The 12763-nt window shown below is 53.9% G+C and overlaps 2 protein-coding genes across 2 annotated transcripts in view; one reads left to right on the top strand and one right to left on the bottom strand.

Moving 5' to 3' along the window:
- The window catches only part of SUMF1 (sulfatase modifying factor 1), a 31424-nt gene that overhangs the window by 13667 nt on the left and 4994 nt on the right, over window positions 1-12763 (top strand). The gene's annotated exons all lie outside the window — the stretch shown is intronic.
- On the bottom strand, window positions 4842-8731 carry LOC118715600 (histone-lysine N-methyltransferase SETMAR). The gene is made up of 2 exons (XM_036432126.2): window positions 8578-8731; window positions 4842-6163 (listed from the first exon to the last, which is right to left on the bottom strand). The coding sequence occupies exons 1-2, from the start codon at window positions 8689-8691 to the stop codon at window positions 5360-5362; spliced, it is 918 nt and encodes a 305-aa protein (XP_036288019.1). The 5' UTR covers window positions 8692-8731; the 3' UTR covers window positions 4842-5359.

Here is a 12763-nt window from a genome sequence, read left to right as displayed (position 1 = left end):
AAGAGGGTGTCCAGCTTCCTGCCTGCGGAGTGCACCGGCTGCAGACGGCTGACCCACGCACCCGGGGGCCTGCTGTGACCATGAGCAGACAAGACGCAGTGCGCAAGCTTCGGCTTGGATGTCATAGGCCTTTTGCAAAACCCCGCCTTCCGCAGGCTGCACGCACACAACAGGACGTAGGCACAGCGGCTGGCAGACACTCGGACTTTAGGGAACTGGGGAACGGGAGCGGACGGCACGCAGACCATCCTGGGAAGCCTGTAGTCGCTCACATGCCCGCGGCATCGTAGCCAGTGACCAGCCTGTGGCCCCGGCCAGCCTCACGCCCTGGGCCCTTCCTTCTCCAGGTGCAAGTCTTGTTCGTCCTCACCCGAGATTACTTTCCCACTGATTTTATTTTTTAATATATTTTTTATTGGTTTCAGAAAGGAAGGGAGAGAGAGAAATAGAAACATCAATGACAAAAGAGAATCATTGACTGGCTGCCTCCTTCATGCCCCCCACTGAGGACCAAGCCCCCAAACCAGGCAGGTGTCCTGACCAGGAATCAAACCGTGATCAGGTTTATAGGTCAGGCCGGCCGGGCTCCACTGGTTAATTTTGAAGAGAGGAAGGGCGGGAGGGGGGACGACTCCAGGGACCAGCGGGGAGAGAAGTGTCCTCGTCAGGTGGTGCCAATAAGAGGGTCACCTGCCTGCTTCGTGCTTGTGAGGAGGGGCCCTCGGGGTTGCTGTTGAAGCAGCAGGTGGGTTGACCCCTTAGGGGTGCAGACACCACGTGGGCATCCCCCCACAAAGCCCTCGCTCAGCCCCCACTGCCCCTGCGGAGGGAACAGGTGTGGTTCCCCCAGCCCAGCTGCCTGCCTTGGGAGGTGGCAGGGACGGTCGCCCTCTGCTGGCCGGTCCCCGTTACTGCAGAAGGTAGAGGCCTCTCAGCGGCCAGCCAGTGCCCAGGGAGCCAGCCCAGCACCCGTTCCCCCTCACAGCCAGAGCCAGGGGGAGTGCAGCTGGGAGGGAGTGCAGCTGGACTGGGAGTCGGGATGGGCTCTGCCTGTGGTGTGTGGGGCCCCATCTCACGAACGGGTCCCTGTGGCCATGTCACCGCATTGCCCTGCAGACAGGTGACGGGTATCTGAAGAGTCAAACTCACAGAAAGGCTTTTGTTCAGAGGAGTGGAGGCCCGCCCCTTTCCTCTGTTGCCTGCAGGGGGCGCCCACACCCTCCTGGAGGGAAGAGCAGGGCTCCGGGCTCCTGTTGTGGGAAGGTCGACCATCAGAGCACTTTGTTTCCTGGGAGGGAAACTGAGGCACGGAGGCCAAGGGGCGTTGTCTTTGTTCTGTGGGCCTTGCACTGCCCACGCTGGTGGCGTGCAGCCCTGGTGATGCCACACAGTCGAAGCTGTCTCTCCTGCAATGCCTTCCCTGCCCTGCTGTGCCCTCCACCTCCTGCGTCCTGTCCCAGGCTGGTGAGTGAGTGAACGGTGAGTGAATGAATGCAGAGACCATCACCGCAGAGCCGCCAGGGGCTGTGGGAGGGGCATCACGGGATGGGCGCGAACCGGGCCGAGTCCTCCTGCCACCCTGGGCGCGCCTGATCTCGGGGCCTCATCACAGCCCTTTCCTTCCTTCTGACTCGTCCTGGTGTTTTTAATTTGCTATTTAATTTGTTTTTTTAAAATATAAATATTTATTTCAGAGAGTAAGGGAGACAGATACACACACACACACACACACACACACACACACAGGTCAGTGATGAGAGAATCATCAATGGACTCCCTCCTGCACGCCCCACCCTGGGGATGAGCCAGCCACCCAGGCATGTGCCCTCACCAGGGATGAAACCATGACCTCCTGGGTCATAGGTCGACACTCAACCACTGAGCCACACAGGCCAGGCTAATGTGGTTTTAAGTAAAAAGAAAAAATGTACACCGTTGGCATTCTGAATACAGACTAATAAAATTAATACTAATAATTAAAATGTTGAATTTCGCCCGTTTTAAATGCAAAGCTTTGAGCTCCCATGAGGCCTCACAGAATGTGTGTTCTGTATTTTGTTCAAGCAAATGTGTTCTGTTCTCACCAGAACAGTGAACAGACCGAGAGAGAGACAGTAAGACAGTTGTAATTGTGGTGAAATACAAGTAACAAAATTTACAGTGTCACCCTTCCTACGGGTCCAGTTTGTTTACACAAAAGTTCAAGTAGCTGTGCATTCATCACTGCCTTCCACTTCCAGAACCTTCTCGTCTTCCCAAATGGAAACCGTCCCAGGAACCCCCACCCCCCCCCAAGCCCCAGGCTCCCAGCATTCTCTTCCTCTCTGACCTCCACCTCCCAGGTGCCTCAGCCAGGGAGCCCCCAGTCTTGTCCTGGGCCTGACTCCTCTCACTTAGCAAACACCCCCCCCCCCCGGCCCCTCCAGGCTGGGGCATGGGCCAGGGTCCCCCTCATCTCCAGGCCGAGTGACATTCCTGCCTACAGCCGGACCTCCCTGTTTATCCCCCTTGGTCCATGCACAGCGGCATGGCCCGCAGGTCCCCGAGGGGTGGGGGCAGGGTTCCCAACTGGAATACATCCTGTGATGGCACGCCGTCTGCCCAGAGGAGAGAGCTCGGAGTGTGGACGATGTGGCTGAGGCTGGTTGGGTGGCTTCCAGGGAAAGTAAGTTGCTCTGACTCAAGATGTGCGCAGGCCTCGCACACGTGGTGGAACCGTGTGCGAGTGCGTGTGTGCGCTGCTGTTTGGGCTCAGAGTGAAGGACGGGTCTGGCTCCACTGCCCTCAACAACATGGCGCTGAGTTTCCATCTCCATGGCAGGGCCTTCCCGTCTCCTCCGCGAGGATGCCCTCACCTACACGTCTGGACCCCGGGAGAGGGGCTGTGACAGTTACAGACGGAGACGCGAGCTCAGAGGTCCCTGCAGGGCACAGGCTGGCCGAGGCGGCCAGGAGCTGTGCAGCCTCTGGGTGCGGGCCCTCTGCTCTTCCCCCACACGCTGCAGGGACTCCCTGCCTCGAGCTCCGCTCAGAATTAGGGGGGTCCCTGCGAGAGCAGAAGCCAGGATTCACGGGTTACAACTTAGCTCCTGGACCTCCTGCCACCCTGCCCTCCTGTGCTCCGGCTGCCTGGCCAGGAAGAGGCCGGCCCAGCTGGAGAGGGAGCGGGGAGGAGCAGCAGCTGGTGTGTATTTTTGGATTGTTTCTCAGGACTCTCCTCCTGCTTCTCCTCCTCTTCCTGCTCCTCCTCCTCCTCCTCTTCCTCTGACACCATGGCAACCAGGTGCTCCTGAGGGAGCGGCCTGTGACTTGGGCCGAGTTGAGGGGGAGGTGGTCTGTGGGTAGAGACTTTGGCTCCCGTCTGAGCCTCAGATCTGGCATCCAGAATATGGCACGACCACCCAGCTGTCAGCTCCTGCCAAGCCAGGTGCTCCGGAAGCCGAGGCCCAGGCAGGACTCGTTAGGGAAGTGACCACCCCCTTGTTCACGTGACCACTGCTGCGTAGATCACGTGGCCCTGCCCCCTTGTGAGAGGGTGAACTGGGAATGCAGGCAGACAGGGCAGGGTGCAGGGGACACAAAGGCAGAGACAGGCATGGCCATTGGCGTGGCCTAACCACAGGAGCCGGCCGAGCAGAAACAGGAACTGTTTCCGGGCTCAAAGCCGAGGCCTGGGACACCAAGGGGGCTGAGTCACAGGTGCGGGACGCGCAGAGGAGAGGTCAGGTCCTGGCCGGGCAGGAGCAGGAGGGAGCCAGTCAGGGGACGGCACAGGAGGACCCAGAGCAGGCGCGTAGCACCTACCCCTGCTCCACAGGCCTCCACTGGGCCCCCCTCCCCGTGAGGAGCCGGGGCTGCTTGTAACACGCTCCCCACTTCTGCTCACCCTCCTGTCCACGGAGCTCATGCTTGGTGTTGGGAGGCACGACCTGGGAGAAACACGTGGGCTCACCGTTCCGGTTATCTTAGGTCCACCTGCCGACGCTTGTGTGATCACGTGCCCACTCCCCTGCCTCCCTGCCTGGCCCCAGGTTTGGGGGATTGGGTGGCAGTACCCCCAGGAAGGGCGGAATGGAGGCAGGCGAGCTAACCTATGGGCAGGAAGCTCTGCGAGGAAAGCGCACCCGTTTCACGTCCCTCCTGGTTCTGGCTGCGGTGGGCGCTCCCCCAGGCCACTGGGCCGCCACCTTCCAGAGGCAGCCCTCCCCTCCCCCGCCCAGCGGGCTCTCCTCCCCCCACAGGGCCCCAGGCCTCCGGGAGAGGTGGTTCCCAGGGCGAGGCGGGAAGGCTGGCCCGCGGGAGGGGGGCGCAGGCCGAGGGAAAGCACAGAGGTTAGGGCCCCCCTCGGAGAGAACTTTGCAGCCGGGAAGGGCATCCCGTGCGGAGAGTGGACGGGCCCTGTGCCCGCTGGGTGGGCAAGCGGGGGGGGGGCTCCCCATGAGGCCATGTCCCGGGTTTGCTCTGCGGGAGGCGAGGCTGCAGGTCCCCGCTCTGCTCCCTCGGCTGGACATCGGCCCCAAGTCCACGCTGGTCTGGGTTCCAGAATGTCTGTCAGTGCTCAGTGCATCCCTTTAGGAATTTCATCTGTCGCTGCAACTTTCCGCATGGGGCATCTGAGGTGAGCTGGGGAGGGGGTCTGGGGGGTAGGAGGGCGAGTCCCGGCCGCTGGGGGTTTGGAGCCACAGCTGCTGGGAACTTTTTTCTCTCCGAAATGGTTGTGTGTGTAATGTCCCCCTCTAGTGGCCAGATTGTGTTTTGCTGTTTTGTACCAGCGCTGTCTGGAGTTGAACTTTTTATAAAGGGGTGCTGTGGATCTGGGGGAGGCTAAAGGGCAGGGTAGGCAGGGGTTGCAAAACTTTATTCCACAGGAAAAAACTGTCCTATGGTTTCTGTCAGTTCCAATCTCTACATTAAAAAGAATCTATATATTTTTTTAAATTGATTTTTTACAGAGAAGAAGGGAGAGGAATAGAGAGTCAGAAACATTGATGAGAGACATCAGCCAGCTGCCTCCTGTACACCTCCCACTGGGGATGTGCCCATAACCAAGGCACAAGCCCCTGATCGGACTCGAACCTGGGACCTCCCAGCCCCTTTAAGAACTCACCACTTCTGCGTTTGGTATCTCGTTATCTAGAACTGACTGGGAAAAGGGCCCAGTTTTTAACTGGCAGCCGTGGGTCCAGCCGAAAACACAGGGCCATCACCGATGGGAGAAGGGGAGCCGGGAGGCCCTGCCACAGCCCCCAGTGGACTCGCCACCTGCCTCCCGGGTGCGGGTTGCTGCTGGCCCCGGCTTCCCGGAGGGCACCCCGAAGGGACCACGCCACCCGCTGGCCGCCCCTCGCCCTCCCATCCCCTACGCCGGCCCCCCCGGAGCCGGGGCCGGCCCCTCGGGGCTGCGGTACAGGGACGCGTCGTAGGGCAGGACGGCGGCACAGGACGCAGACCCGCAGTAACAGGGCTTCCTCGGTTTCCCGCCGCCTGGCCTGCCCTGGTGTCCCGGGTCCCGGCGGTTCAGGAACCGGCCCGAATAGTCGAAGGAGAGCTCCTCGCCGGGCGCGATGTCTCTGGCCGCGAACAGCGCCAGCCGGGGCACCATGGAGTCCACGCGGACGGGCACCATGAACAGGTTGGGCTCGCAGGAGTGGTTCAGGAACCTGCCCACGTTGCCCACACGCGCGGGGTCCACGAACGTCTCCAGCACCCGCCCGCCGGCCACGTGCTCCCGCACGGCGATGAGGTAGTTGGGGTCCTGCTCCGTCTGCCGCCGAGCTCTGCCCTGAGCCTCGGCGAAGCCCAGCACCTCCCCGGCGTACTCGCAGACGAAGCGGCCTCTGGGGATGGGCGCCAGCGTGCGCAGCCCCCAGCCCTTGCGGGCCGTCCGGAACACCTGCAGGGGGCGCTGCAGGCCCCGCTGCACCACGCGGTTCGCGCAGCGCCCAGGGCACCGGCACAGGGCGTTGCACTCGAAGACGGGCCAGGCGCACCGGGCTGCCGGCCCCGGGTCCCGGAGGGCCCCCTCCTCGTCGTAGTTCTCCTGGTGGCGGAGGCAGGAGCAGGTGCCGGGCAGGCAGGGGCGGGCGAGGCAGGCGCACCCGGGGAAGGTGATCTCCGTGGGGTCGGTGTCCGCTCCGGGCCCGGCCACGTGGTCAGGGCTGTACTGCAAAGCGGAGACAGGGCAGTCAGCGCAGGTCACACCTTCATCCGGGCCCAGGCGGCTTCTCATTCCTCCACAGACAAGCACAGAAACTACCAAAACACAGCGTGTCTGACACCGTAACTCTCCAGTTTGAAAAATAAGATTGGGGCCCTACCGGGTTTGGCTCAATGGATAGAGCTTCAGCCCGAGGACTGAAGGGTCCTGGGTTCGATTTTGTCAAGGGCACACATGTACCTTGGTTGCAGGTGCCCTGGTCCTGGTCGGGGTGCGTGCGGGAGGCAACCAGTCGATGTGTCTCTCACATCGATGTTTTCTGACTCTCCCTCTCCTTTCCACTCTGTAAAAATCAAGGTATGTGACCTTGACTGGAATCGAACTCAGGACCCTTCAGTCCATGGGCTGATGCTCCCAGTGGCCGGTAGACTCATCAGTCAACAGAGCCAAATATAACAGTACAACGATTGAAATTTCTTTTGAGAGCCAAATGTTTTAAACTTAAACTATCTAGGTAGGTACATTGTTATTAATTAGGGTACTCCTAAGCTGGCCTTTGCAAAAAACTCAAGGGGCCAAAGAGCTGTATGTGGCTCTCGAGCCCTAGTTTGCTGACCAAGGCTCTAGTCTATCCACACAAGCTAAGGTGAGAGTTCCAGGGGTGTGTGTGTGTGTGTGTGTGTTTTCCCAATAAACTCAAAGAGGACATTTCTTATAAACAAACCAAGGTCACAGAAGAAGCCAAAATGGAGATGGGAGCCAGAACACTGAAGGGCAAACACCCCTCCTTGCCTGTTCTCAGGTGCAATGTCCCCCTTCTCTGAACGAGGCCTGCTTACCAGCATGAAGCTGGAACCCAAGTGGCACAGACTGGGACTCTCCCATTGTACTGAACGTGGTCCTGTCTCTTCGACACCTAGTCTCCAAGAAAGGCGTGGTCCTGAGGTCTGGGGTGCAGCATGGTGAGGGGTCAGGCTCCTGTCCAGAGCACTGGGCACGGAGCAGGTGCCTCGGAATATTTGATTGCTTGATGGAAGCTCTTAATTTTAAGGTGACCAGACGTCCCGATTTTTAACAATTTGTCCCGTGTCCCGAGGCGTTGTTAAAAATCGGGACTGTCCCGCCAAAAGCAGGACGTCTATTCACTTAATTACTTCTGATCAGAGGGCTGACTTTTCTGAGTCCCTTTCTGTATGGAAACCCTGGAAAATGAGTAGGACGCTGCACAGTGTTCGGGGCTTAAGACTCAGTCCTCGGTTCTGAATCCTAAGGAAGTGCGTGAAAATCTTCACTCCTTTTTTGGTTGTTTCGAAACAGCAGCTACAAGAATCTCAGTACTTGGCCTCCAGCCCCGGGAGTTTGTTTTTGTGCCAAGCGGCTCTTAGGAAACCGAGAGCCAGATCATTCTTTCCAAGGGCAAGTGGAGATCTTAAAAAGGATGTTTCAGCCAGAAAAATAGCTAGATCCAACTCTTAGTTCAAGAAAGTCAATTTTTTCTTCCTACTTAGGTTTCAATATGCTTGTTTCCGATCGAAACATTGGAATGCTCTTCTTTGCCTTTTCACCACAGCGCCCCAACGCTTATTTTTAACTTGAGTTTTTCACGTCTTCATTCTTGTGTGTGCACATACTTGTGAAGGCAGGGCTTGGGGCTGTTGTGACCTTTTATAAAAAAGACTACTTTTTTGTGCTCCATAAATATTGGGGAGCAAACGAGTTGAAGGCACTTTTAGGCTTGTCATTTACATATTTCAAACAGGTTTTATCTCCTTTAAGACTATAGATTTCTGGAGGAAGTGATCTTGTCTTCTTTCTGTAGCTCTGACTCTTACCCAGAGTTCTATGTATAGCCAGCCAGCTGGAACGGGGTGGGTGTGTGTGTGTGTGTGTGTGTGTGCGGGTAGGGGAACAGGGAATGATGTCTGCTGATTGTCATTTATGCCCACCAACTACAGGTGTGAGGACCAATCACAAGGCTTCCTCCCTCCCTCCCCCTTTATAGCAATCAAGTGCTTTCTATCTGCTCTTGTCAACTCAAGGGCAGGATGGTGTTATCACTTTATCTTATATGCTGATTTAACACGGTGCCTGGCACATTACAGACACTCTATTATTTGTTGAATAAAGAAAACGCCTGTCGGTATATTGACCAGGCATTCCGCAATGTTTGGTTTTGAATAAGCTTAAACTGCTTTAAGGTAGTTTGAGAAAACATAACGGTTCCAGTAGCACCCAGTCGGGTCATCCCCACAAGTAGGACCACCTGGGGCTCGAGCTTCTGTCTAGCCCCGCCCCCTACCTGTAGGGTGCAAGCCCCGCCCACGTGGCTGCGCGCGCAGTGCCCCGGCCCGCCAAGCCCCGCTCCCCACGGGAGGGCACGTTCCCGGCGCGCGACTGTGAGGCCAAGCCTCGCCCTTAACCTGGAAAGGTCCTGGCCGCGCCCCCGGCGGCCACACGCTCACGGGCACGTTCTCCAGGCCGCACGCGACGTCCAGGGGCTCCGCGGGGGACTCCGGCCCTTCAGACGCTGCCATCACGCAAAGCGACTTCGCCCGGGTCTCGAAGCGCCTGGGCCTAAATGAGCGCGAGCCTCGCAGAGCATGCTGGGAGTGGCGGCCCCGTAACCCCAATGCCTCATGGGAGTTGTAGTGTTTTCCCCCTCTCCTGTCGCGAGCGGCTTGTGAAGTCAGGCTCGCCCTCTGTTTTAAGCCACAGGCACAACAAATAATACAAAACCTTTGAGGTAGGGACAGAGCTTTGCGGACACAAAACGAGGTGCTTGAGTTTTCCCCGGGAGCCGCGGGGCGGGCCTCAGAGGCGAGGTCCTGGGTCCAGGGTCCAGGGCCTCCAGGTGTTGGGGTCTGCCATGTGCGCGCTCAGAGGAAGGGCTGCACCTGCGGACCTGGAACTGGCAAGCAGGTTGGGTCTCTGTGTCCACGGAGTCGCTGGACCCAGGGCACAGCAGCGGCCCCACCAAAACCCCGCCCCAGGGTCCACCAGCTCGGACCGAAGCCCCTCTGCCCGCAGCTTCTGATGGCCCTCCTGCCTCAGTCTCCCCGCAGCGTGTAGTTGTGACCCAGGTCCCTGCCAAGATCGAGCCCCGACCTTGCCTTGTGGGGGTGACACTAACCCGTCCAGCACCCAAGGCTGGAGCAGCTTAGGTTTTTTCTGTTGTTGTCGCTAATCCCCTCCCCTCCCCTCCCCTCCCTTCCCCTCCCCTCCCCTCCCTTCCGAGCTGGAGAAACACAGCCATTGGTTGCCTCCCACAGGAACCCTGGCCAGGGCCAGGGTTGAAGCCTGCAACGAAGATACCAGAATCCAACCAGGACCCTTCAGCTCACAGGCGGACGCTCTACCCACCGAGCCAAACCCACTAGGGCACATCTTAGCTTTTTAAAACTGTCACTCCCAGATGTTAAACCGGGGTGGTGAGGGCACTGGGTCTTCTCATCCAGTAAGTTTGCGCAAATGGAATCAATCTGAAGGGAACTAATCACAGCAGTTGATACTTTCAGGGGTTCCAGTTCAACTCCTTGACTAGTTTTCTTCTGAGAAGTGCCAGCCCCATAAGGCCCATCACGGGCTGGGCTTCCTGGCGGTCCTGTTTGCATCACACAGCCCCTAAGCCTGGTCCTTGCTCCGGACCACTGGCTGCATCCCCAAGTCCAGCTGGGCCGCTCTGATTCTCTCAGGAGTAGCTGAGGCCAAGGAACAGCTAAAACGGTGTGTGATTTGGGAGCGAAGAGGCAGCCTTGTTCGGTATATTGATGGAGAAGCAGAGAAAAATCAGTCTTCGGAGAGAAAAATGCAGATGAGTGATAAGGAAAGGACAGTTCCTGACACCTGTCCCTTTTCAGTCCTGATCCTTTTGACACACAGGATCCTTTTGACACATTTTCCCTTGTGTTTGGGTTAAGTCAGTGTGGTTTCTGCTCTCCAGTCAAAGAATGTTGACTAGTGAGAATGATGGAATCACCACCATCATCATCATTAGATAATGTGGGCTGGGTGGTTAGCTGCTGTGCAGTTAGGCCATGTCTATGAATTTTTGTTCACTTTGAAAGTTGGTAAGTTTAATGTTTTTTTAAAAGTTGGCATTTTTTTTTTTTAGCACTTTGCTTTTCTGATGTGTCTTCAACTAAAGGATGCTTCCCACAAATAATATGAAAATAAATTTATAACAAAAGGTAGTAAAAATATGAAATACTTAGTGGAAAGGATAATGTAGCAATAAGAGATAATAGTCCTATTGCACACGATACGTGCCTGCTATTGTAAAAAGATAGCAAAATAGACAGTAAATTGGACAGGGAAAATGTCTTTTTAGTAGCTGAAATTTTATGTCAAAGTGTTTGTTTGACATGTGGGTCATTTTGCAATAACAGAAAAAAGTAGCAATCGCAGGCTCCACCCTGAAACCCCGTCCCATCTGTAACTGCGAAATGCGACAACGAAATAGATCACAAACAAAAGAAATGGAGGACAAAAAGCAACTGGATATTGAGTTCAAATCTACGCTTATAAGGTTTTTCAAGAATTTCCTAGAAAAGATGGATAAGACCTATGAGGATATGAAAAGAGATCAACTAGAATTAATAAGGAGTCATCAAGAAATGATAAGGGATCAACAAGAAATAAAAATACATTGTCTGAAATAAAAAATATTTTACAGAGTCCTAAAAACAGAAGGGAAGATCGCAAGAATCAAGTCAAAGGTTTGGAACATAAAGAGCCAGAAGACACTCCTCCACAGAAGCTAGAAGGCAAGAGAATCCAGAAAATTGAAGATAATGTAAGAAACCTCTGGGACAACTTCAAGCGAACCAACATCAGAATTATGGGGGTCCCAGAAGATGAGAGAGAGCAAGATACTGAAAACATACTGAAAGAAATAGTGACAGAAAACTTCCCCCACCTGGTGAAAGAATTAGACTTACAAGTCCAGGAAGCACACAGAACTCCAAACAAAAGGAATCTAAAAAAGACCACACCGAGACACATCATACTTAAAATTCCAAGAGCAAAAGACAAAGAGAGAATATTAAAAAAAGCAAGAGCAAAGAAGGTAGTTACCTATAAAGGAGCACCTATAGGATTGTCAGCTGACTTCTCAACAGAAACCATGCAGGCCAGAAGGGAATGGCAAGAAATATTCAAGGTGATGAATAGTAAAAACCTACAGCCAAAGATAATCTATCCAGCAAAGCTATCACTCAGAATCGATAAAGAGCTTCACTAATAAAAAAAGCTAAAGGAGTTCATCAACACCAAACCAGAATTATATGAATTGCTGAAGGGGGTTCTTTCAGAAGAGAAAGTAAACAAAGATAAAAATTATGAACAACAAATACGTAACTATCAACAAGTGAATCTAAAAACCAATGAAATTAAAAAAAATCTGATGAACAATAGTAACAGTTGAATATAATAGAATCAGAGGTATAGAAGGGGAGTAAACTGACGATTCTTGGGGAAAAGGGGAGAGGGGGGCGTGGGAAGAGACTGAACATAAACTGTGCACCTATGGATGAGGACAATGGGGAGTGAGGAAAGGGCAGAGGGTGGGGTGGGAACCTAGTGGAGGAGAGCAATGGTGGGGGGAAAAAAAGGAACATTTGTAATAACATGAACAATAAAAACTTATTTAAAAAAATTAAAAATCAGTGGAGAAAATATCCTTGGATGAGGATAAGTAAGTAAGTAAATAAAAATAAATTGAAAAAAAAAAAAAAAAAAAAAAGTAGCAATGGATTAAAATAATGTGGGAGTTGATTTATTTTTTTATTTTTTTTTTTTTTTTTTTACAAAATTATGCTCTTGCATTCTTTACACTTTCCAGAAATAGTAGTTTGTGCTCTTGTGTTTAATCGCTACTAAATATATGTTTCCAGCGGAATAAAAAACTTGCGTCTTGCATTGTGGTTTAGTGAGATCCATAATTTTCCCTGTTCGTAAGAACACAGAAGCGTCAGGATTTAATCTCATTCAGAATATTGTTAGGGTAAGTGCTTTAGTTGTCAACTAAATATTCAGGATTGATGGCCATAGAATAGTAACTCCTACTGGTGTGCAATCAAAGGGAGATTGTTGGTAATAGGCGAGGAGATGACAGAGAAGAATTATGTATTTCCCTCACCTGATAATGCCTCCAGCAAGGAATTAATTCTATTCATCAACAACATCTGATCAAGTGTTTTACCAAATCCTGTTACCAAGGCGATGGGAACAGACTCGCTCTGTCTGCAGCTCGAGAGGCAGTCTTCCACACGGTGTCATTCCACTCGGGAAAGAAGTGTTGCATGCTGCCTGTAAGGTTACTTATGACAGCACTTCCTGATTTTTACAAAGTTCTACAGATCCTTCCCCTCATGGGCAATCAGGCGCATGGGCCAGCCTCTTCTGCTTCAAGGTTTGAAAGCAAAGATGTGTAAGCTTAAAGTTTAGGACCACAAATGCCTTGTTCCGGAGAAATCTTGTTTCAGAACACGTACACCTCGCTCTGTGCCCGGCAGTGTGGCTCAGTGGTTGAGCATCAGCCCTTGAACCAGGAGGAGGAGGTCACAGGTTTAATTCCCGGTCAGGGCACATGTGTAGGTTTTCCCCAGT

The sequence above is a fragment of the Pipistrellus kuhlii genome, unplaced genomic scaffold (assembly GCF_014108245.1).
Source record: "Pipistrellus kuhlii isolate mPipKuh1 unplaced genomic scaffold, mPipKuh1.p scaffold_m20_p_11, whole genome shotgun sequence".
Classification (NCBI taxonomy): Eukaryota; Metazoa; Chordata; class Mammalia; order Chiroptera; family Vespertilionidae; genus Pipistrellus; species Pipistrellus kuhlii.
The sequence above is the reverse complement of the archived record's forward strand: the minus strand, read 5'-3'. Positions and strand labels throughout refer to the sequence as shown.